Source organism: Thalassophryne amazonica, chromosome 4, assembly GCF_902500255.1.
Source record: "Thalassophryne amazonica chromosome 4, fThaAma1.1, whole genome shotgun sequence".
Taxonomy (NCBI): Eukaryota; Metazoa; Chordata; class Actinopteri; order Batrachoidiformes; family Batrachoididae; genus Thalassophryne; species Thalassophryne amazonica.
In genome coordinates this window covers 106,351,369-106,374,382 of record NC_047106.1, presented here as the reverse complement: position 1 = coordinate 106,374,382, position 23,014 = coordinate 106,351,369, and the positions used below count along the sequence as shown (strand labels likewise).

The 23,014-nt window shown below is 44.8% G+C and overlaps 1 protein-coding gene across 1 annotated transcript in view; it reads right to left on the bottom strand.

The window, feature by feature from the left end:
• Nucleotides 1–23,014, bottom strand: part of b3glcta (beta 3-glucosyltransferase a) — a 577,905-nt gene that overhangs the window by 323,614 nt on the left and 231,277 nt on the right. The window contains exon 3 of the mRNA XM_034168392.1: nucleotides 17,628–17,667. Coding sequence (XP_034024283.1) covers nucleotides 17,628–17,667 — 40 coding nt within the window. The remainder of the gene's footprint in view (nucleotides 1–17,627; nucleotides 17,668–23,014) is intronic.

Below are 23,014 nucleotides of genomic sequence, written 5' to 3'. Positions count from 1 at the left end.
GCATTCAGTTTGGAAATGATATGGTCGTTTCAGCCTGTCGATCGCTGCTCGGAGCGCGGCGCGCCCTCCGCCATTGTGCGCCGTCTGTACCACTCCTTAATCTGTGTGATGCCAATAAAATCGTCCCTGAAAGCCATCTGAATTTTTCCAAATGGTGTCCACCTCTCACAGTTTCTGGAAACATTTGATGCAGCGCTGCTCCAGCCGTTCAGACATTTTCCTCACAATGAAAATCCGACGAGGGGGAGGACCAGTGCTCACTCAAAGCGTGCTCACAGGCGAATGACGCAACCGACAGGCGTGAAAAAACTCACGCATGCGCACGAAGGTTTAAGCTTGGCTGATGCAATTACACGTGATTCAAATCCATAAGGTTATTGCAAAAAATAAAAAGGTCCAATACTTTTCTAACAGACCTCGTACATAAAGGTTCAGAGACATTACAGTCACAAAACACAATTACAGTCACAAAACACCTTGCACTGAACTTTTCCTAGCACTTAAGCATATCTCTCATTGCCAATTTCTGACACAAAACTGTTTATTTTAGTTGCTCGTGTTAATTTTATACAAAATATAATTAATTTAATTGTGATATATTTGTTTAATTGGCATATTATGTACGTAGAATGCAGACACTGTGTTAAGGAGCAGAAGATAAAGGGCTAATTAAAGGGCACAGAAAACTCAACAACCAGATACCCAAATGCATGTAATTGTGTGTAATCTGCCCATTAATGCCCAGAACAGGCTGCAGCGAGCAAGCGCACGACGCTCTCATTGACAGGCTGTCTGAGGTAAAACGGACCTTCAGATCATGTGGTCACACAGCAGCCAATCTGAATGTCATGTCTTTCTGATAGGACTAGAGTGTCCTGTGAGCGGTGCAATGCAGGACTACAAGCCAACAATGCCACAAATACTGTTGTGTGGGCCGCTGAAGAGGAGGTACTGCTGGCCCACCACCACCAGAGGGCGCCCTGCCTGGAGTGCGGGCTCCAGGCACCAGAGGGCGCTGCCGCCTCATGGGAGTAGCCTGGGTGACAGCTGTCACCCATCACCAGACACAGCTGTTCCACTCAGCACAGAGGTATATCAGGAGGACGGCGTCTCCACCTCAGTGCCGAGATATCGCCTAAGACTGAGGTAATATTCTCTGCATTTACATTCTGAACAACCAGCTAAACTTGTTAAACCTTTTCAGGACTGTTGACTACTGGTAGCTTCATTGCTTGGATAAGTACTCACCTTCCTGCTGTACATTGACAAGAGGTGGAGGCGGCTTCTCCCCTCTCCGTTACTGGGTGCGGTCGCATCCACACCTGTGTGTTGTTGCTCTCTCCCGCCAGCAGTACCGGATCCGACGAGCGGAGGCAGTGGCCACCTGGGAATTCGGGACTTGGCGGTTCCAGTATTTCCAGGGTTCGGTGGCAGAGGAGATCTGGGTGGTTCCGGTTCGACTGAGACGGACGTCTCCTACCTTCGGGCCTGCCCACACGACACCAGCGGATTCGACCCCAAATTGTGATTGTTGTATTTATTGTGCTCGTTTCACAATAGTAAACCTTGTTATTCACCTTCCTCCATTGTCCGTTCATTGCGCCCCCTGTTGTGGGTCCGTGTTCCTACACTTTCACAACAGGATATCTCGGCCACCGTCATGGACCCCGAGGGGCGTCAACCGGCTGTTGAACGGCCAATGGAAGACCAAGGCGCGTCGGAGGCTTCGGGAGGGGTAATCGGTGAGTTGCAGCGGATCCTCACCGCTTTCACCTCTCGGATCGATTTAATGACCGAGCAGCACGTTCTCCTAAACCGCAGGGTGGAGGCTCTCGCCGCACAAGTGGAGGCGCGCCCTTCAGGCGCCGCTGCGGCTCTCCCTCCCGAGGACCCTGCGCGTGAAAGTGACGTTCCACTGGTCGTTCAACGGTCCCTTCCTCCGTCCCCAGAAGCATACATAAGCCCTCCAGAGCCGTACGGAGGCTGTGTGGAGACGTGCATGGATTTTCTGATGCAGTGTTCGCTCGTCTTCACACAGCGTCCCGTGATGTACGCGACTGATGCTAGCAAAGTAGCTTATGTGATAAATCTGCTTCGTGGGGAGGCACGCGCTTGGGCTACAGCGCTCTGGGAGCAGAACTCACGGCTCCTTCATACATACGATGGGTTTGTACGGGAGCTCAGAACGGTGTTCGATCATCCCAACAGAGGAGAGTCCGCTTCAACCGCACTCCTGTCAATAAGACAGGGGCGTCGGAGCGCAGCTGCTTATGCAGTCGCCTTCCGCATCGCGGCGGCGAGATCCGGCTGGAATAGCACTGCCCTCTGCGCTGCCTTTGTAAACGGACTGTCACTGGTCCTAAAAGAGCACCTGGTGGCTAAGGACGAACCGCGGGATTTAGATGGGCTCATCGATCTAGTCATACGACTCGACAAACGGTTAGAAGAACACCGTCGGGAACGAGGCGAAGGGCGTGGCCAGGCACGCGTCGTCCCTCTCCCTTCCGGGTCCGATCGAGCTCCGCCCTCCCCACGCTCCTCTGTTCCTGCGCTCCGTGCGCCTATGGCTCCCCCTGCTGACGAAGCTATGGACACGAGCAGGGCAACATTTAGGGCACCTGGAGCACAAAGGAGGCGGGCCCACGGAGCTTGTTATGTTTGTGGCTCGAGTGAGCATCTCGCAAACGACTGCCCCGAGCGGTTAAACTCCAACGCCCGCCCCTAGAGACTGGGCCAGGGGTGGGCCAAAACATTCACGTGGGACAAACCCACATTGCTACACGACTCCCAGTTACGATCCTGTTTGAGGATTCAACCCTGAAGGCCCCAGCACTGGTGGACACGGGCTCTGAGGGGAATCTGCTTGACAGTAGATGGGCCAGGGAGATAGGGCTCCCTCTGGTGGCTCTTACCTCGCCTGTGCAGGTTCGGGCACTAGATGGCTCCCTACTCCCACCAATCACGCATAAGACACCTCCAGTAACTCTGGTGGTGTCAGGTAACCACCGGGAGGTGATCGAGTTCTTTGTGACTCAGGCCACCTCCCGTGTGGTTTTGGGGTTTCCATGGATGCTAAAGCACAATCCCCGGATCGATTGGCTGTCCGGGGTAGTGGTTCAGTGGAGCGAAACCTGCCATCGGGAGTGTCTAGGTTCCTCGGTTCCTCCCGGCTCCCAAGCTAAGGAGGAGGTCCGAGTCCCGCCCAATCTGAAGGCGGTGCCGGCGGAGTACCATGACCTCGCTGACGTGTTCAGCAAGGATCTGGCTCTCACGCTTCCTCCCCACCGCCCGTATGATTGTGCCATTGATTTGGTTCCAGGCAGTGAGTTCCAATCCAGTAGGCTGTACAACCTCTCACGGCCGGAGCGTGAATCAATGGAGACCTACATCCGGGACTCATTAGCTGCCGGGTTGATCCGGAATTCCACCTCTCCGATGGGTGCTGGTTTCTTTTTTGTGGGTAAAAAGGATGGCGGGCTTCGTCCATGCATTGATTATAGGGGGTTGAACGAAATCACGGTTCGCAATCGATACCCGTTGCCCCTGTTGGATTCAGTGTTCACCCCCTTGCATGGAGCCAATATCTTCACCAAACTTGATCTTAGGAATGCGTATCATTTGGTTCGGATCCGGAAGGGAGACGAATGGAAGACGGCATTTAACACCCCGTTGGGCCATTTTGAGTACCTGGTCATGCCGTTCGGTCTCACTAATGCTCCCGCGACCTTCCAAGCGTTGGTAAATGATGTCCTGCGGGACTTCCTGCACCGGTTCGTCTTCGTGTATCTGGACGATATACTCATCTTTTCCCCGGATCCTGAGACTCATGTCCGGCATGTCCGTCAGGTTCTGCAGCGGTTGTTGGAGAACCGCCTGTTTGTGAAGGGCGAGAAGTGTGAATTCCACCGCACTTCTTTGTCCTTCTTGGGGCTCATCATCTCCTCTAACTCCGTCGCCCCTGATCCGGCCAAGGTTGCGGCGGTGAGAGATTGGCCCCAACCTACAAGCCGTAGGAAGCTGCAACAGTTCCTCGGTTTTGCTAAATTCTACAGGAGGTTCATTAAGGGCTATAGTCAGGTAGTTAGCCCCCTGACAGCCCTGACCTCACCAAAAGTCCCCTTCACCTGGTCGGATCGGTGCAAAGCCGCGTTCAAGGAGTTGAAACGGCGCTTCTCGTCTGCACCAGTTCTGGTGCAGCCCGATCCTAGCCGCCAGTTAGTGGTTGAAGTGGATGCCTCGGACTCAGGGATAGGAGCGGTGCTCTCCCAGAGCGGGAAGACCGATAAGGTCCTTCACCCGTGTGCCTATTTTTCTCGCAGGTTGACCCCCGCTGAACGGAACTATGACGTCGGCAATCGGGAACTCCTTGCTGTGAAAGAGGCCCTTGAAGAGTGGAGACATCTGTTGGAGGGAACAGCCGTGCCATTCACGGTTTTCACTGACCATCGGAACCTGGAGTATATCAGGACCGCCAAGCGGCTGAACCCCAGGCAAGCCCGCTGGTCACTGTTCTTTGGCCGTTTTGACTTCCGGATTACCTACCGTCCCGGGACCAAGAATCAGAGGTCGGATGCATTGTCCCGGGTGCACGAAGATGAAGTCAAAACGGAACCGTCGGATCCCCCGGATCCCATCATCGCGGAGTCCGCTATCGTGGCCGCCCTCACCTGGGACGTGGAGAAGACCGTCCGGGAGGCCCTGACCCGTGTCCCGGACCCCGGAAACGGACCAAAGAACAGACTATACGTCCCACCAGAGGCTAGGGCTGCAGTCCTGGACTTCTGTCACGGTTCGAAGCTCTCCTGTCACCCAGGGGTGCGTAGGACCGTGACAGTCGTCCGGTAACGCTTCTGGTGGGCATCCCTGGAGGCTGACGTCCGGGACTACGTCCAGGCCTGTACCACCTGCGCCAGGGGCAAGGCCGACCACAGAAAGACCTCAGGGCAGCTACAGCCACTGCCCGTGCCTCATCGCCCCTGGTCCCACATCGGTCTGGACTTCGTCACGGGTCTCCCGCCGTCCCAGGGAAACACCGTTGTCTTCACGATAGTGGACCGTTTCTCCAAGGCGGCCCACTTCGTGGCCCTCCCGAAGCTCCCAACGGCCCAGGAGACAGCGGACCTCCTGGTCCACCACGTCGTCCGTCTGCATGGCATACCATCAGACATCGTCTCCGATCGCGGTCCCCAGTTCACCTCACATGTCTGGAGGAGCTTCTGCCGGGAACTGGGGGCCACGGTCAGCCTCTCGTCTGGGTACCACCCCCAGACCAACGGGCAGGCAGAGCGGGCGAATCAGGAACTGGAGCAGACACTTCGATGTGTGACAGCCGCGCACCCGACGGCCTGGAGTACCCACCTGGCCTGGATCGAGTACGCCCACAACAGCCAAGTGTCATCAGCCACCGGCCTCTCCCCGTTTGAGGTGTGCTTGGGGTATCAGCCCCCCTTGTTTCCGGTGGTTGAGGGAGAGGTCGGTGTGCCCTCGGTCCAGGCCCACCTACGGAAGTGCCGTCGGGTGTGGCGTGCCGCCCGCTCTGCCTTGTTGCAGGCCCGGACGAGGGCGAAGAAACATGCAGACCGGCGGCGAGCCCCGGCCCCCAAGTATCGTCCTGGGCAGGAGGTCTGGTTGTCCACCAAGGACATTCCTCTACAGGTTGACTCACCGAAACTCCAAGAACGGTACATCGGACCTTATAAGATCCTCAAGGTCATCAACCCCGCCGCAGTGAGGCTCCAGCTTCCGGCCTCACTGCGGATCCATCCAGTTTTTCATGTTTCCCGGATCAAGCCCCTTCACACCTCACCCCTCTGCACCCCGGGTCCGGCGCCGCCTCCTGCCCGGATCATCGACGGAGCACCGGCTTGGACTGTCCGCCGGCTCCTTGATGTCCGTCGGATGGGCCGGGGTTTTCAGTATCTGGTGGACTGGGAGGGGTACGGACCCGAGGAGCGCTCCTGGGTGAAGAAGGGCTTCATCCTGGACCCGGCCCTCCTGGCCGACTTCTACCGTCGCCATCCGGACAAGCCCGGTCGTGCGCCAGGAGGCGCCCGTTGAGGGGGGGGTCCTGTTGTGTGGGCCGCTGAAGAGGAGGTACTGCTGGCCCACCACCACCAGAGGGCGCCCTGCCTGGAGTGCGGGCTCCAGGCACCAGAGGGCGCTGCCGCCTCATGGGAGTAGCCTGGGTGACATCTGTCACCCATCACCAGACACAGCTGTTCCACTCAGCACAGAGGTATATCAGGAGGACGGCGTCTCCACCTCAGTGCCGAGATATCGCCTAAGACTGAGGTAATATTCTCTGCATTTACATTCTGAACAACCAGCTAAACTTGTTAAACCTTTTCAGGACTGTTGACTACTGGTAGCTTCATTGCTTGGATAAGTACTCACCTTCCTGCTGTACATTGACAAGAGGTGGAGGCGGCTTCTCCCCTCTCCGTTACTGGGTGCGGTCGCATCCACACCTGTGTGTTGTTGCTCTCTCCCGCCAGCAGTACCGGATCCGACGAGCGGAGGCAGTGGCCACCTGGGAATTCGGGACTTGGCGGTTCCAGTATTTCCAGGGTTCGGTGGCAGAGGAGATCTGGGTGGTTCCGGTTTGACTGAGACGGACGTCTCCTACCTTCGGGCCTGCCCACACGACACCAGCGGATTCGACCCCAAATTGTGATTGTTGTATTTATTGTGCTCGTTTCACAATAGTAAACCTTGTTATTCACCTTCCTCCATTGTCCGTTCATTGCGCCCCCTGTTGTGGGTCCGTGTTCCTACACTTTCACAACAAATACGCCACTTTCAGTCAAGTATCACCAAAAATATGCCGTAACAAATGCCATTTTGTCAGTTATTAGTGATTTTTTCACCATAAATAAAGATGACAAAAGCTTCCTCTTCATCTACATCATCTACTTTTTCTGTTTTATGAAATACATTTATCGCCTTGTTGATTTTAGGCATTTTACACTCCTGTTATAAGACAGCGATGGTAGTGCAGTGGTAAAGTTTCCCTCTCGTAACCAGAGCTTTTGTAAATTCCAGGTTTGAATCCCTCGAGTGGCATGTGTTTTTAATTTTTTGTTTCTCCACAGCAGTGCATGATGTGGTTCCACACTTTCAAACTGGGTTTTTTTTCCCACATAAGCGGTGTGATGTGTTTCCAAACTTTCCAGCTGTTTTTTATTTTTATATTTTTTCCACAGCAACTGCACAATGTGTTTCCACACGCTCCAGCTGCTCGCACTGTGTTCCCACTGCTATGGTTTTGTGTAGGCATGTGCATGGGCACGAAACCGTCGCAGCGGGATCATTCATGCCTGCCCGACCGTGTGTCCCTCCCGACGTCGGGTCGATGTTTTCGGGGATCACTCATTCGGGCTGTTTCACCCTGATTCGCTCTCATTCACCCTGATTCCTACTTATTTGTGCTATGTGTGAAGTGGCCCTTATCACCCACAATCCATCGACTGATTGGCTGACTGGGGCCATTTGCGAGTGGAGTGAGAGGTATACAGTTGTATGCAAAGGTTTGGGCACCCTTGATAATTTGCATGATTTTCCTTTATAAATCATTGGTTGTCTGGATCAGAAAATGTAATTAAATATATCATATATGAGACAAACACACTGATATTTGAGAAGTGAAATGAAGTTTCTAGTATTTACAGAAAGTGTGCAATGATTATTTAAACAAAATTAGGCAGGTGCATAAATTTGGGCACCCTTGTCATTTTATTGATTTGAATACATTTAGCACTAATTATTGGAACACAACACTGGTTTGGTAAGCTCACTGAACCTTGACCTCCTTACACAGGTGAATCCAATTATGAGAAAGGATATTTAAGGTGGCCATTTGCAAATGTTTCACCTCTTTGCATCTCTTCTAATGAGTGGCAATATGGGAGCCTCTAAACACCTCTCAAATGACCTGAAAAGAAAGACTGTTCAAAATCATGGTTTAGGGGAAGGATATATCTCAGAGATTTCAGGTGTCAGTTTCCATTGTGAGGAACATAGTGAGGAAATGGAAGATGGCAGGCACAGTACTAGTTAAGGCCTGAAGTGGCAGGCCAAGAAAAATCTCAGATAAGCTGAAGCAAAGGATGGTGAGAACAGTCATAGTCAATCCACAGACCTGCTTCAAAGACCTACAACATGATCTTGCTGCAGACAGTGTCTTTGTGCATCGTTCAACTATACAGGGCATTTTGCACAAAGAGATGCTGTATGATGCTGTAATGCAGAGGAAACCTTTTTTGCATATACGCCACAAACAGAGTCGCTTGAGGTATGCTAAAGTACATTTGGACAAACCAGCTTCATTTTGGAATAAGGTGCTGTGGACTGATGAAACTAAAATTGAGTTATTTGGAAATAACAAGGGGCAGTATGCATGGCTGAAAAAGAACACAGCATTCCAAGAAAAACGCTTGCTACCTACAGTAAAATTTGGAGGTGGATCCATCATTCTGTTTGGCTGTGTGGCCCGTGCAGGTACTGGGAATCTTGTTAAAGTTCAGGGTCACATGGATTCCAGTAAATATCAGCAGATTCTTGAGAATAATGTTCATGAATCAGTGACAAAGTTGAAGTTGTGCTGGGGCTGGATCCTTCAACAAAATCTACAACCCCAATACCATTGAAGTTGGGATGTTATGTAAAATGTACATAAAAACAGAATACAATGATTTGCAAATCCTCTTAAACCTATATTCAATTGAATACACCACAAAGACAAGACACTTAATGTTCAAATTGATAAAATTTGTTTTTGTGCAAATATTTGCTCATTTTGAATTGGATGCCTGCAACACGTTTCAAAAAAGCTGGGGCAGTGGTATGTTTACACTGTGTTACGTCAGAATCAGAATCGCCTTTATTGTCATTGTAATTTACATTGCAGCGAGATTTTAGTGTAACTCCAAAAGGTGCTTTTTCAATGTGCGAATAATTGTTAGCCAAATAAAAGATAATGAAATTTAACAAATAGATTCTTTAAATATATGTACAACTAAACAAAATGTGGACCAAACTAAAATGTAGAATGAGAATTATGTACAACTGTGGATTAATATTGCACAGGAAAATATTGCACATGGGTACACATATTGCACAAGAAACTTGAAAAGTGCAGATTAAAGTGGTTTGTTGTTCAGTGCTCAGACTCATCCCCATCCCCATCCCCTCTGAGATGAGGCCACCACAGTGGTATCATCCGCAAACTTCATGATTGTGTTGAGAGATGGGTCGGAGAGCAGTCTTGAATGTAAAGGATTAACAGGAGGGGGCTCAGTACACAGCCATGACGGGAACCAGTGCGGAGTGTGATGGTGGAGGAAAGGTGGGGGCCAAGTTTCATGGACTGTGGGCAGTTAATGAGGAAGTCCTTGATCTCCTGGCAGATGGGGGTGGAGATGCGCAGATGTGCCAGTGTCTGGACCAGGATCTCCAGGATGATGTGGTTGAAAGCTGAGCTGAAGTCCAGGAACAGCATCCTCACATAGCTCCCCTGGTGCTCCAGGTGGCTCAGCGCAGTGTGGAGAGCTGTGGTGATAGCGTCCTCTGTGGAGCGGTTTGTCCTGTAGGAAAAAGTGCCGGGGGTCCAGTGGGAGGCAGACAGGCCCTGATGTGCTGAGAGACCAGTCTTTCAAAGCACTTCATGACCACAGGCCTAAGTGCAACAGGCCTGTAGTCATTTATGCTCTCCACTACTGACTTCTTTCGGACTGGGATGATGGTGGAAGATTTGAGGCAGAGTGGAATGACGGCCTGCAACAAGGACAGGTTAAAGACGCAGTTGAAAACTCCCGCCAGCTGGTCAGCACATGCTTTGAGTACCTTGCCAGCTACACCATAGGGGCCGGCCGCATTCCTGGGGTTCATCGCCTTCAGCACACATCTCACTTCATGTTCCTGAAGTGTTAGTGTGCTAGTGCTGGAGGGTGGTGGGTGAGGAGTTGCTGCTGGTCTGTCTGCTTCAAAGCGGGCAAAGAAGCAGTTCATTTCCTCTGCCAGAGAGGCGACAGACCTAGCATTTCATGGGTTGCTGTTTCTGTAGTTGGTTATATGATTTATTCCCTGCCACATCTTGCTTGGATGGCAGCATGTGTTGCTCCAAAACCTGGATGCACCTTTCAGCATTGATGTGTGATATGCCAGCAAATCTGTATGGTGTGAAGAGAAACTGTCGTTTTTTTTTACCTCTCCTTCTTCCTTTTGTTCTTCTCTTTCCTTTCTTTATGGTCACCAGGTCTGTTTTGCTGAGAGAAGGATGATCTGAGACAGAAGCGCTGGCTCGTTGTTGTGTCAGTAGCTGCAAGTGTACTGAAATCAATACTGGAAGTTATTGCTTTAGCTTTTATCTGTAACGTCCGCTAATTTTTTTTTAGGGGTTTATCAGTTTACCTTTATAAAAGCTAACTTTTCAGTTAGCGGATTAACGGTTATCAAAGCTAAGTTTTTGATTACCTATGCCCACCACTGTGGAACAGAGTAGATTTGTGCCAGTTAAATTATGTCAAAAAAAGGTGCAACACTGCCATCCATTGGTGCAGTTGCTGACTTGGGTACTGCACAGAGAAAAAAGAACTTCGCTACGGTAAAATGTCCTCTCTCATGGGCTGGGATTAAAGGATTATTAACTGAGCATGAGGTCTGTACAGGAAAATATCAGACCGAGGTGTGGACAGTATGGAGGAAGTGATGGTCTAGTGCTTAAGCGTTGGGCTTCAGACCAGAGGCTCTGCGGTTCAAAACACAGATAGACCAGAAAATCACTAAGGGCCCTTGGGCAAGGTCCTTCATCCCCTAGTTGTTCCCGGTGTGTAGTGAGTAGCAGTCACCTTGCATGTGACAGCACCCTGACATCAGTGTGTGAATTTGTGACTGTGAGGCACAATTGTAAAGTGCTTAGTGCTTCTGATGCAGATGGAAAAGCACTATATAAATGCAGTCCATTTACCATTTAGTGCTAATTTAGTCCGGCACAGACCGAGCAAGCAAGGTTAATAATTTGTTTATTATATGGCTATATATATATATATATATATATATATATATATATATATAAAATAGCCTGTATGCATGTATGTATGTATGCAGCAAGATCTGTGTTCCACAGCGATTAAGCAATTGACACCAAAATTTGTATGGTGATTGAGGGCACCGAGGTGGACGTCTTTGGGGCCTTTGTGTTGAAAGCGCATGTGCCCAAACACACACACACACACACACACACACACACACACACACACACACACACACACACACACACACACACACACACACACACACACACACACACACACACACACACACACACACACACACAAGATTAAAGCATCTAACACACACACGAGATTAAAGCATCACACACACATTAAAGTGATAATAATTAAAGCTACATTATGTAATAGATGAATAGATAAAGAGAATAAAGCATTACACTATGTAACACAATTTTGTTCCTGGCTTCTAAGTGTTATATTTCAACTGCTTATGTCTAAAGTCTATGGAAAAATGACTACATTCAGCACAAACTTTGATTTTATTTTTTTTACGTTCTAGAAAGTTATAAAAGTTTCTTGAAATTTCTAGATAATTCTGGAAACTTCTAGAAAATTCTGGACACTTCTAGCAGTTAAAGAATATTCTTGAAGACTACTCAGTAGTAGTGAAGGCGAATCGAGAATATTCTTGAAAATGGACAAATTTCAAAATATCATTGTCCCGATCACAGAAGCAAAGTTTCTGTGGAATAACAGCTATTTTCTATTTATTTAAGGCATAACAGGTCAGGAAAACACACTGTGTACCCAGGAACAAAACAAAAATAAAAATGTTACATAGTGTATTGGTTGTCCAGTAACCATAAAGAATTAAAGTTAAACTATTTTATCTCAGATTTATAGCAATAATAATTAAAGCTGAATTCTGTAATAGATCTATAGATTATTTTGAGCAATAATGATTACAGCTGAATTCTGTAATAGATAAATAAAGAGAATAGATTAAAGCATTAAATTACTGGTTGCACAGTAACCATAAAGAATTAAAGTGAAGGTTCTTAAATACAGAAGTGACATCAAATTATTAAAGTACAGACGTGACCTCAAATCATTAAAGTACAGAAGTGACCTCAAATCATAAAGACACAGAAGAACACACACAGCCAGCTTTATACAAATGTACTTGCTTCACAGCGGGTACACATGTAGTCCCACACTACATGTCTCATCAGACCAGAGAATTTTGTTTGTCATGGTTTGAGAGTCCTTCAAGTGCCTTTTGGCAAACTCCAGACAAGCTGCAATGTGCCTTTTATGAAGGAGTGGCTTCCGTGTGGCCACTCTATGATACAGTCCTGATTGGTGGATTGCTGCAGAGACAGTTGTCCTTCTGGAAGGTTATCCTCTCTCCACAGAGGAATGCTGCAGTTCTGACAGAGTGATCATAGGATTCTTGGTCACCTCCCTGACTAAGCCCCCCAATTGCTCAGTTTAGACGTGCGGCCAGCGCTAGGAAGTATCCTGGTGGATCTGAACTTCTTCCATTTATGGATGATGGAGGCCACTGTTCTCACTGGGATGTTCAAAGCAGCAAATATGTTTCTGTAGACATCCGGACAATCCTGACTTTGTGCTCTGACATGCACTATCAACTGAATTTACCCCAGGTGGAAACCAATTAAGTTGTAGAAACATCTCAAGGATGATAAGTGGAAACAGGATGCACCTGAGCTCAGTTTTTAGCTTCATATCAACGGCTGTAAATCTTTTAGGTTTTTTTTTTTTTTAATTAATTTGCAAAAATCTAAAAAAAAAAAAATAAAAATAAAAATTTTTTCCTATTGTCATTATGGGGTATCCTGTGAAAAAAAAAATTTCATCCATTCTGGAATAAGGCTGTAACATAACAAAATGTGGAAAAAGTGCTATGAATACTCTCTGTATGCACTGTATGTAAACATGCCATCGACTATATCATTAATATTGTGGAATATTGTGTTGCTGGGAGAATTTCTACTGGTATATTGATAGCAATAAAATATGTCCATCTCTCATCTTTTTCTCCTGTGCATGCGCACAATGCATATCCAGCCATTATTTATGGTCTCTGGCTGTCTCTTTGAAAAATGAAATAGCGTGCACCCTTTTCATTAAAACTTTCACCATTTTGTGTATCATTTATCTTTTCCAAATTTCATCTTTGTGGTCTTATCACAATAAATAATTTAGTTACTTCGATCACAGAATGTTTTGAAACTGAAAAATAGTCATATTTCATTTCTCTGATAGTCTCCCAAGATTACAATCAGTTTCACTGCTGAATGCTGGTTCACACATGAAACAGAAGAATAGAATCTAGACTACCAGATACTCAGAATATATTACTCCACCAATAAGCAAAATACACAGTACATAAAACACTACAAATGGTCAGTGCTTGTTTTTAATCTACCTTTATAGTTACAACTAAATATGGTTCGTGTTTAATGTTATAACATTTTCAAAGTCCCAAAATTTTATGACATGAAGAAATTACCCATATGCAAAATTTAGGCCTGAAATGGCTTGTTTTCGATTTCTATGATGAATACCACAAAACTCATATGTCATCTGGGAAACGTCCACTGAGCTTGTCTACACCATCTGTCGTGTTTCTTTTCACAGAAAATCAACACATTCTCAGGAAAAACTACAGTGTGCAAGCTCACAAAATTTCAATTTCAATTTTATCAGCTTAAAAAGCATCAAATCACAACAAAAGCTGTCACAAGGCACCTCACACAGAACAGTTCAACATAAAAAAATTAAAATAAATAAATAAAATTAAAAAATTCAAATACATAATTAAAAACAGAAGAAAAAGAATAAAACAGGCAAAAAATAAAACTTTTCATAAGAAAGAGAATAAAAATAGTTTTAAGTTTTGACTTGCTTCACGGTCACAGGAAAACTGTTCCACAGATCGGGTGCACGATAAGAAAAGGACCCACTGACTTCTTCTTCACCCTGGGAACACAGAGAAGTCCGACGTCCTGCGACCGTAAAGCCCAGGCCAGCACGTAGGGTTCCACCAGATCGGCCAGATAAGATGGCACCAGTCGATGAACAACTTTATAAGTCAATAATAAAACCTTAAAATCTGCTCTCACAGAGATAGGGAGCCAGTGTAAAGATGCCAAAATGGGTGTGATATGTTCAAACCTCCTGCTTCGTGTCAAAAGTCTGGCAGCAGTGTTTTGAACTAAAAATGATATCAACCACTCTGCCATGCCAGTAGCTTTCATGTGTTGAATTGGTTATTAATCTTTTGTGATGAAATAGCTGAATTAAGTAGAGAAGCTTGAATCTTCGACTGGACTGGGTTGCTTGACGCGAGGACGTTTCGCTTCAAATCGCAGAAGCTTCCTCAGCTAAAATTCTTGCTCTGGTAGTGTGACTTCTGTATTGACTAGAGTCTTGACGAGAGTCAAGACTCCCAAACTGAGACGTCCTGCATTTGTGCAGCACAGCCAGTTGCAAGAGCTCAGCTCAGATGTATGGAAAGACATATATGCCAATAATGTCTGAAAGAAAATGCTTTTGACAATAACTACAGATTTTATTTCTGTTTATGTCCAGAGATCAAGGATCCACCATGTAGAGTTTATTATGTCCAGAGTTTAAGGATCCAGCAACCAATTTCACATTTATTTACTTTAAGACTCAATAAAATGTTGTTCAATTTCAATTCAATTTAATCAGCTTATAAAGTGCCAAATCACAACAAAAGTTGTCTCAAGGCACCTCACACAGAACAGTTCAACATAAACTAAAACAAATAAATAAAAATTAAAAAATTAAAAAACATAATTAAAACAGAAGTAAAAGAATAAAACAGATAACAAAATAAAAACTATTCATAAGAAAGAGAATAAAAACTGTTTTTAAGTCTTGACTTAAAGTAGACCTGCATTGAAATAAATGTGGTCAGATTTCAGAAAGAAATAGCTGATATGTATTTATAAGACCCTTGTGAATTCAGTAAAGTAAATCTTTAAGCCCAAATTTGTAATTCAGCGGAGAAATCTTCATTTAAAAATGACAAATTTGCAGCTAAAATTTAGCCCTCTGTGAAAACACTTTGTACAGCCGTATCATTTCCATGTCATCAGGGACAAGACGACGCACTCCCGCCTTCAGTCCGATCCTGCATTGAAATTGATTTTATCTGTTAGTAATGTTACTTATACACGTCCTGGTTTCAACATCCAAAAGTAAGCTGCAATGAATGTGAGATACAGATCTGTGTGTTCAGATCAGCAACGACATCGACAGCGGGCACCGTTCTTCCTCTCCCGCTCTCTGCCTCCGCTGCGCTTATTAAGTCTGCGGGCTCATTAACAAGCTCGTTAACCACCGACGTGGGCCACTCACACCGCCCGTGTCTGCTTTGCAGCCGGTGTGCCAGATTCAGCGCACAACACCGGCATCACCTCTCTGTCTACTGAATGGAGCTGCAGCACACTTGGCAAAAGTCCTGAGATTACGCTTGCTGTTTTAATGCGAAGCGGCCGGTACACCTGTTGCTGCAAGGACAGACTTCTTGCGGCAAAATCCACAGCACCGCACGTCTCGGCAATCGGAGCCCCAGAGCTCCATGGACGCTGAGAGAGGTTTATATATTTATTATTAATGACTGGGATTCTTTGCGGGTCTCGCCTCCATATCCCACGATGGTACCGGAGGTGAAAGACAGTAGATTTTCATTGTGACACCACTCAATCAAACGGGCGTATGAAAAAGTCCCCCAAAATAATTTTCAAGCACAAATAAAAGAAATGTGTACTCACCAAACGTGCCGCAAGACAATATGAAGTTTTAAAAAAGTAGATCCTTCCGTATAAGACAAGAAAAAGGTGCAGATGCAAACTGACGTAAATCCACAAATTATAATTGGCGCAATGCATGCTGGGAGAGGGTCTTGTCCGTGACGTCTCGGCAGCGTCCATGATGAGAGGGACAATTTGCGGAGGGCTAAATGTTAGCTGTAAATTTGTCATTTTCAAATGAAGATTTCTCTGTTGAATGACAGATCTGGGCTTGCAGATTTACTTTACTACATTCAGAAGGATCTCATGTGTAAATGTAAGTCATTTTTTGTTCAAAAAAATCTGACTGCATTTTTTTCAATGCAGGTCTCCTTTAAAAATGTCCATGGACTCTGACTGCCTCACGATCACAGGAAGACCGTTCCACAGAGCGGGTGCAAGATAAGAAAAAGCTCTTTGACCTGCTGACATAGAAAACATGTAAAGCCTACTTTTAGTACACAAAAAATTCACAAGCGATATCGATAAGGGAATCGATAAGGAATTGGCTTGATAAGCAGAATTGATAATGGTATCAATATCGATAAAATCTTGATGCCCATCCCTACTCAATACATATATAGTACATCTCATACAAATTAAGATTCACTCCCACCCTTATTTTTTAATAATCAACTTTGCTCGTTAACTGGCATCATTTTTTTCTGGTGTCTGTTTGGAACATACGTGACATCACATAACATTCAGAATAGCCCCCCCCCGGCTTGCTCTCAATGCTGAAACAAGAAATGGGATGTTTAAGTTTGCTTGTGAGTTTAAATGGCAATATTTTCTACACTTTTTTGTGTGTGTGTGTGTGGGGGGGGGGGGGGGGGGGCACACAAGGACTCTGAACTTTGCGATCTGATGTTCCCAGCCATTGACAAGGAAGCAGTGTGGCCTGCTGTACATCTGGAAACGTGAGTGCTGTTTGCTTTTTATCGTTTTGAGAATGGAGCCCATTTCTACAATGCAAAAAAAAAAAAAAAAACGTAGGCAGGAGTGCGGCAAGGGCTACATGGAACAGTACACATACATTAAAAGCAAACATACGCAGCTGCAAGCAAATCTACAAATGCAACAACACGCGATAACACAGGAAAAACACAGAGTACGCGTGCATTTCGGGCGTACTGTAAACACAACACCACACCTCAATACTTAACTCTCCATTTGTGCCGGCGTGAAAGGGGCTTTACTGCTGATGTTAATGTGGTTGCTGATGGGGAAGCGGGGTTGAGGGGTATGGTTTAACTATTGTTCTTGTTCAGCACCTTGGAGTGACTTATGTTGTCTTTTAGCGCTACATAACAGAAACAAGATATTTATTTTCAAAGAGCTGAATTTTTTTCTTTTCTCCCAAGGATGGATAACCTCAGTGTCCGTGGTGTATTTTCGCTGCAACTTTAATATTTGTATTTTACTGCATCAAGTTGCATATAGGTTGCTCAAAGAATGTATATTGTGATCCATTTAATTCTAGGTTACAGCTAAACATTTTTAAAAAATTGTGTGAAAATAAATGAATTAATAATCTGTCTATTGTGATATATATATCAATATATATATATATATATATATATATATATATATATATATAAAATCAGACTACACTCAAAATATAACGTTACTTATTCCAGAGCTGCCAGATTATTTGTAAAAATCTGGTCATTATTCTAAATTCAAAATACAAAAGGCAAAAAGCAAAAAAGGCAAAATACAAACCGTGACCATTTTTTTTTTTGCTCCTAATGTTAAAAATACGACTTACCCAGCTGATTGTTGTGGATGACGTGCACATCATCTTGGTTCTGAAAAGACAAAGAATCTTTGCAATAATTACAACAACAAAATATGTTAAAATTCTTCAAACATATCTTGAGATGATAAGAATGCAATAATGACTTAGATACATCATATTGAGTTTCAACCGGAAGCTTGTCATAAAGCGGTTTGTCAACATTTAGGCAATTTACACTAAATAATGTATGTCCTTTTTCTAAACCCTCATTAAAGTTTATTAAAAATTAAAACCCTTTCATGCTATGTAGAAAAAATAATTTGCAGATACTGTACATCATTAATTTGATCTAATTGTCCAGGTTTTGTGCTTAGAGCTTTGAAGCACAGAGTGTAGGGCTAAATTAAGACATTCCACATGATTCCATTTGCAGATCTGTCAGCACATGTGGCAGATCATGGAGGTGTGAGTAAATCAACCACAACTAGAGGAAAACTTTCAGTCTTGGGAAAGAGAAAGAGCATGAACGTTCGTGCTGTTTCCAGAGCAGCAGAGCATGAACAGTGCAGTATTAATAGATAATGACAAACTGAAGCCTGTTTTGATTTATGAGTTTTTCTCGAACAGTCATTTCACTGGCAAGCTGATGCAGCCTTCAGAAGGCTTAAATAAGTCGTAAATTCACTCTCTGCGGGTGTGGAGTAGTGGTAACAGAGAATCACAGCAGTGACAGTTTGAATATACATATATAACTTGTGGAACGACCAGCTATCTCAGCACATTTGGAGGGGACCCAAATTCCATAACAGAGAACAAACTTTTAATTGAACCAATTTCCTGCTTCCTGCAACTGTCACGAGGCATCATTTATTTATTTTTTTTGTAGGGCACATGGCTCTGATATTCATCAACGCCTGAAGTTTGAGAAGCGTGAAGGCGTTTGCATGGTACCAAAATAAGAACTGAAAGCTCACCAACAACACAAAGTGTGAAGATCTCTGTACATGTTCTTTTCTTCTCTTTTTCAACTGATCAGCGTCAGAGTAAAATATATGCAGAGACAGACAAGATCATATCAGGGTGATTAAATTTAGTGGGTACAAGACATCAGCTTAATTGGACTCAGTAGCATTAGTCATGCCCACAAGGTTGTCTCATCTTATCATGCACTTCTCCTCAGAAGTAATTTCTTCGGATGAAGGCATGTTAAGGAAAATGCATCTGCATTCTGGAGATGATATTTTATCAGACAATTTTAAATACCCATCCATTCATTTTTTATACCCACTTAATCTGAGCAGTCATAGGGTGACAGGCAGGGTACAACCTGGACAGGATGCCAGTCCAGGGCAATATATATACATATATATACTAGCTGGGGTACCCGGCGCTGCCCGAGTTTACCTGTTTTAGACATAGGCAAAATGCCAATCATGTTAATCAAAACAACTGCTAATCATTTGTTTTTGTAATGCTGATGTCTTACAAATATAATATTTAATGGACTAAGATTTGTCCAGCAGAACTATAATGCCATGTTCACACCGGGCGCGACGCGAGCGACAGCAGCGACAGGTTGCCATGTAATCTCTATGGAAAGACGCGTTTTGGCACCAAGTCACACAGTGTGATGCTATGGACGCGAGTGAAGCAATTTTGAGCGATTAGCACGTTTGTGGCGCGATATTGCGTTGCGTCACGTCGCGCTGCCCTCCTCCCCAAGTTGAAAAATCTGAACTTTTTCATCTTGTCGTGCCGCGATGACCAATCAGGGACTGGATATGTAGTGACGTGGAGATGTCTGGAGTTTGACTGAAGATGTGAACATGTCCTGTCTCTGGTAACCAGCCTGTCAGCAGGACGTATGTCTCTTTTGTCCTTTATTTCAAAATCATGACAGAGATTTTGGAGCGAGCAGCAGCCCCACAGCAGGGGGAGTGGAGTTTCTTTCTCTTTTTATTTTACGTGCGCACGCGAGTGAATCGTCCGTGGAGATTATTTTACTTATTAACTACACAGATATATAATAAAGCAAATGGTGACTAGTTTCTAAACACAATTATGACAGAGTTTTTTGGGGAAGAGCGAGCAGCAGCCCCACAGCAAGCAGCGGAGTTTCTTTTTTTTTTTTTTTTTACATGTGCGCACGAGCGAATCATCTGTGGAGATTATTTTATTAATTAACTACACAGATGTATAATAAAGCAAATGGTGACTGGTTTCTAAACACAATTATGACAGAGTTTTTTGGGGAAGAGCGAGCAGCAGCCCCACAGCAACCAGAGGGAGTTTCTTTTTTTTTTTCTTTTTTTTACATGCACGCGCGAGCGAATCATCTGTGGAGATTATTTTATTAATTAACTACACAGATGTATAATAAAGCAAATGGTGACTGGTTTCTAAACACAATTATGACAGAGTTTTTGGGGAAGAGCGAGGAGCAGCCCCACAGCAAGCAGCGGAGTTTCTTATTTATTTATTTATTTTAAGTGTTTACATGTGCGCGCGTGAACGGGACAGGAGGTTCTAAAACTGGATTCTGCAGAGGCGGAAGGACCGCTGAAAGCGGCCGTCATCCAGACACAGCTCCTGCAGCAAATAATGATACTCCCCGAATTGGGAATGTCTCATGGCGTTTATCAGCTTTCCACAACAACTCGCTCCGTGTGATCAAGGTCCGTCATGTTAACTTGACTGACAACCAGAGCCGGCGAGCAGAATGAAAGCTGCTCCTATTTGATGACGCACTGGGGCCAATTTTTGCAGCAAACGCAGTTCGACACACCGGGCGATGGTGGCACGTCCATCGCCATGCGACCCTTGCGAATTTGTGGCGTCTGATCGCGCCCGGTATGAATGCGGCATAAGAGGTGGGCTCCCCAAATACTTGGATATACTTGGTTAAAAGACAAACACAATTGAAGTCCTTCATGCAGACTTTGTTTTGCAACCAAATTTATAACAAAATTACACACAAAAGATAGGTAACAGTAAATGTAAATATCAATGAAACAAAACGGAGGTAGTGGTGTATTTCACTGTTTTTACATTGCAATTTTACAAACATAAAATGGCTTTAAAAAGCAAATATAAGAATGGAGAAATATTTCTTCATGAAATTCACTTAGTGTTTTCTGACTATTAGTTTTGAAGAGCCTCTTGATAGACAATGTTCCTTGTCATGCCACATGGCGAGTGGATGTACAGCTGTTCTGGGTTACCAACCCTGGAGCAGCCAACATACAACTGGCCGTGGGAGAACACAGGCACTGCCAGATTCAGTCCAACCACCTTAAGGGACAGTCCCTGAGCCTTGTTGATGGACACTGCAAAGCTGGGTTTGACTGGAAACTGCAGACGCCTGAACTCAAATGACATGTCTGATGGGAGAAGTGGAATCCTTGGTATAAAGACATCGACTTCTTAATTGTGAGCGCGTTCCACTGCAGAGCTTGGGTGGGTCGAGATTCCACAGGAGCATGACTGGGGATATCAACTTTGAGCATCAAGCTGTGTGGTGGGAGGCCTGCTGTTGCTAGGCTGTTAAGGAATTCAACTGGGTAGTTAACCACCTCATCTGGATCGGGCACTGTGTCAATTGACATGTAGCTGGAGGCCTGTCCTGGAAGCTGGGCCAGAAGCTTAGCATTGATGTCATCTACTGCCAAGTTCTTTGGAGCAAGGATAGCACACTCGCTCAGCCAGTTGTGGTTCTGGTAGTTACGGTGTGGAGGTTTGGAAAGACTTTGGCCACCAACTCACATATGTCATGAACAGTGTGACCAAAGGGCAGCTTGACCTGGTCATCCAGAGTGTCAGGTTGCTTAGTAACCATGAAAGATAAATAGATAAAGACAATAGATTAAAACATTAAATTATTGGTTGCCCAGTAACCATAAAGAATTCAAGTGAAAGTTCTTTTTGTCTAAGATTTCTAGCAATAATGATTAAAGCAGAATTAAAGTGAAAAGTTCTTTTTGTCTAAGATGTATAGCAATAATGATTAAAGCAGAATTCTGTAACAGATAAATACATAAAGAGAATAGATTAAATTATTAGTCCAGTAACCATAAAGAATTAAAGTGAAAGTTCTTTTTGTCTAAGATTTCTAGCAATAATGATTAAAGTTGAATTATGTAATAGATCTATATATTATATCTAGCAGTAATGATTAAAACTGAATATATAAATAAAGAGAATAGATTTAAGGCATTAAATTATTGGTTGCTCTTAATTGTGTCTTTTGGAAGTGAAAGATGTCTTACCTTCAACCTTTATGTATCTTGCCAGTTTTTTCTGTCTTGTCATGAATGGTGAAAATACAAAGTTTTCAGACAGCAAATCTTCAAACTGTACTGGGTTGTACACCAAAGGTGATTATATTTTACAGATCCAATATATTATGTTGAATCAAATAACTTCTTTGGTTGAATGTATTCAGACAGGAAGGCAAATTGGATTGTACAGGACAGTCAGGTGCTTAACAGTTGAGAACAGTTGAGAAACCACATGGTACAACACTGTATGGTCTTACATAAAAGGCTATTTTGTGGGTAATGTTCAGTTCAACTTTTTTAAAAAATGGTACCAGTTTGTTCCCCATGTCATGAGGATTCCGAATATACGAGGTCTGTCAATAAAGCAACGGTCCTTTTTATTTTTTCAAAAACTATATGGATTTCATTCATATGTTTTTACGTCAGACATGCTTGAACCCTCGTGCGCATACGTGAGTTTTTCCACGCCTGTCGGTGACGTCATTCGCCTGTGAGCACTCCTTGTGGGAGGAGTCGTCCAGCCCCTCATCAGAATTCCTTTGTCTGAGAAGTTGCTGAGAGACTGGTGCTTTGTTTGATCAAAATTTTTTCTAAACCTGTGAGACACATCGAATTGGACATGGTTAGAAAAATTAAGCTGGTTTTCAGTGAAAATTTTAACAGCTGATGAGAGATTTTGAGGTGACACTGTCGCTTTAAGGACTTCCCACGGTGCGAGACGTCGCGCTGCGCTCTCAGGCGGCGTCATCAGCCTGTTCAAGCTGAAAACCTCCACATTTCAGGCTCTATTGATCCAGGACGTCGTGAGAGAACAGAGAAGTTTCAGAAGAAGTCGGTTTCAGCATTTTATCGGGATATTCCACTGTTAAAGGAGATTTTTTTAATAAAAGACGTGCGGACGGGTCCGCGCGTCAGGATGCAGCCGACGCGGTGCGGCGGCACAGGAAAAACACCTCCGTGTTGATAACCATTTGTAAAATCCAGGCGGATTTTGATGGCTTTCAGTGGAGTGAGTATATGAGAAATTGTTTAACAGCAGGACATGTTCCAACTTGTCCTTAAGGCTTTCAACAGAGGTGTTTTTCCTGTGGCGGAGCGTCGCGTAGGCTGCGAGCCGACGCGCGGACCCGTCCGCACGTC